Source organism: Nanorana parkeri, unplaced genomic scaffold (assembly GCF_000935625.1).
Source record: "Nanorana parkeri isolate BGI_ZX_2015 unplaced genomic scaffold, ASM93562v1 scaffold2716, whole genome shotgun sequence".
In the NCBI taxonomy this organism is placed as follows: Eukaryota; Metazoa; Chordata; class Amphibia; order Anura; family Dicroglossidae; genus Nanorana; species Nanorana parkeri.
Genome location: NW_017308984.1, coordinates 111151 through 112493, shown reverse-complemented (window position 1 = coordinate 112493; position 1343 = coordinate 111151). Strand labels below are relative to the sequence as shown.

The 1343-nt window shown below is 39.8% G+C and overlaps 1 protein-coding gene across 1 annotated transcript in view; it reads right to left on the bottom strand.

Moving 5' to 3' along the window:
- Positions 1-406: 406 nt before the first annotated feature.
- Positions 407-1343, bottom strand: part of LOC108802204 (RNA exonuclease 1 homolog) — a gene marked incomplete at its 3' end in the record, with an annotated part of 45888 nt that continues 44951 nt past the window's right edge. Inside the window, exon 3 of the mRNA XM_018574072.1 lies at positions 407-514. Coding sequence (XP_018429574.1) covers positions 407-514 — 108 coding nt within the window. The remainder of the gene's footprint in view (positions 515-1343) is intronic.

Sequence of the window (1343 nt, the reverse complement as noted above, 5' to 3'; positions counted from 1 at the left end):
AAAAGATTGAAATGACATACATTAATACAAAAATCATGTTAAAGCCAATATGAGATCTTAGATTACATCTGCTGCCTGGAAATGTAAAATATGCAATATTCAGATACAATATATTTTATATTTAACCAGTATATGTATTTTACATAAAAGCAGCAGAAATATCATTATCTGTCCCAATATAAGCCTTATGTAATCCCATTCACAACAACACTGCGCACAAGCTAGGAAAGGGTCAGAACTCAAAGCTATTGGGGGTCTACTGTCTTGCTTAGTGCTATCACTCATAGTGAGAAGTTGCCTGCAGGGGAGGAAAACACAGGTGTCTAGAGTTCAGTGCACACAAATGAGAATACATGATGACATGAACCATAACCGACAATACATAATGACATCAACCATGACTTACAAGGTCACTTACATGATTAGAATGATTGACATGAGAAATCCTCTTCTTCTGGCTAGGGAATGCTGCTGTCATATTGGGTCCAGAATTCTCTGTACCGTCTTCTTTTAGCTAACAAAAAACAAAAAAAACCCCACAAATATGTGTTTTGTTAATATACCATGTACAAAGGTTTGTGTGGGATTTACATATAGTTACATAGTTACATAGTATTTGGGGTTGAATAAAAACATACGTCCATCAAGTCCAACCATATAAGTCCATGCATCATCTCATTCTTAGGGATACTGGTATCCCTGGATATTACGGTCCCTCAAGAAATTGTCCAAACGTTTCTTGAACAAATCTACTCTTGGCTGAAATCACTGCCGATGGCAGTGAGTTCCAGACCTTAACCGCTCTTACTGTAAAGAACCCTCTTCGCCCATTGTGCTGGAATTTTTTCTCCACCAACTTTAGGTGGTGGCCTCTAGTCTTTGTAATGGAGTTAATCTCAAACAGTTTGTTGCCAATGTTGCTGTCACCATTGAACATCTTGTACATGAAAATCATATCCCCCCTTAATCTGCTTAATTCCGGCGTAAACATGTTTAAGGTCAGAAGGCTTGTCTCATAGCTCTGGTCCTCCATTCCCCTAATTAGTTTTGTTGCCCTCCGCTGGACTCTCCAGTTCAAGGACATCCCTTCTCAGTGCCGGCTACCAAAACTGGACCACGTACTCCAGATGTGGCCGAACCAACGATCTATATAGAGGCACAATTATAGACTTGTCCCTGCAATACATCCCTTTCTTAATACAGGACAAGACCCTGCTAGCTTTATTTACCGCAGCTTGGCACTGCAAGCTACCATTCAGTTTGTGGTCTACAATGACCCCCAAATCTTTTTCTATTTCTGACTTCCCTAGCGGCATACCCATGATTGTATAGCCTATTTGTTT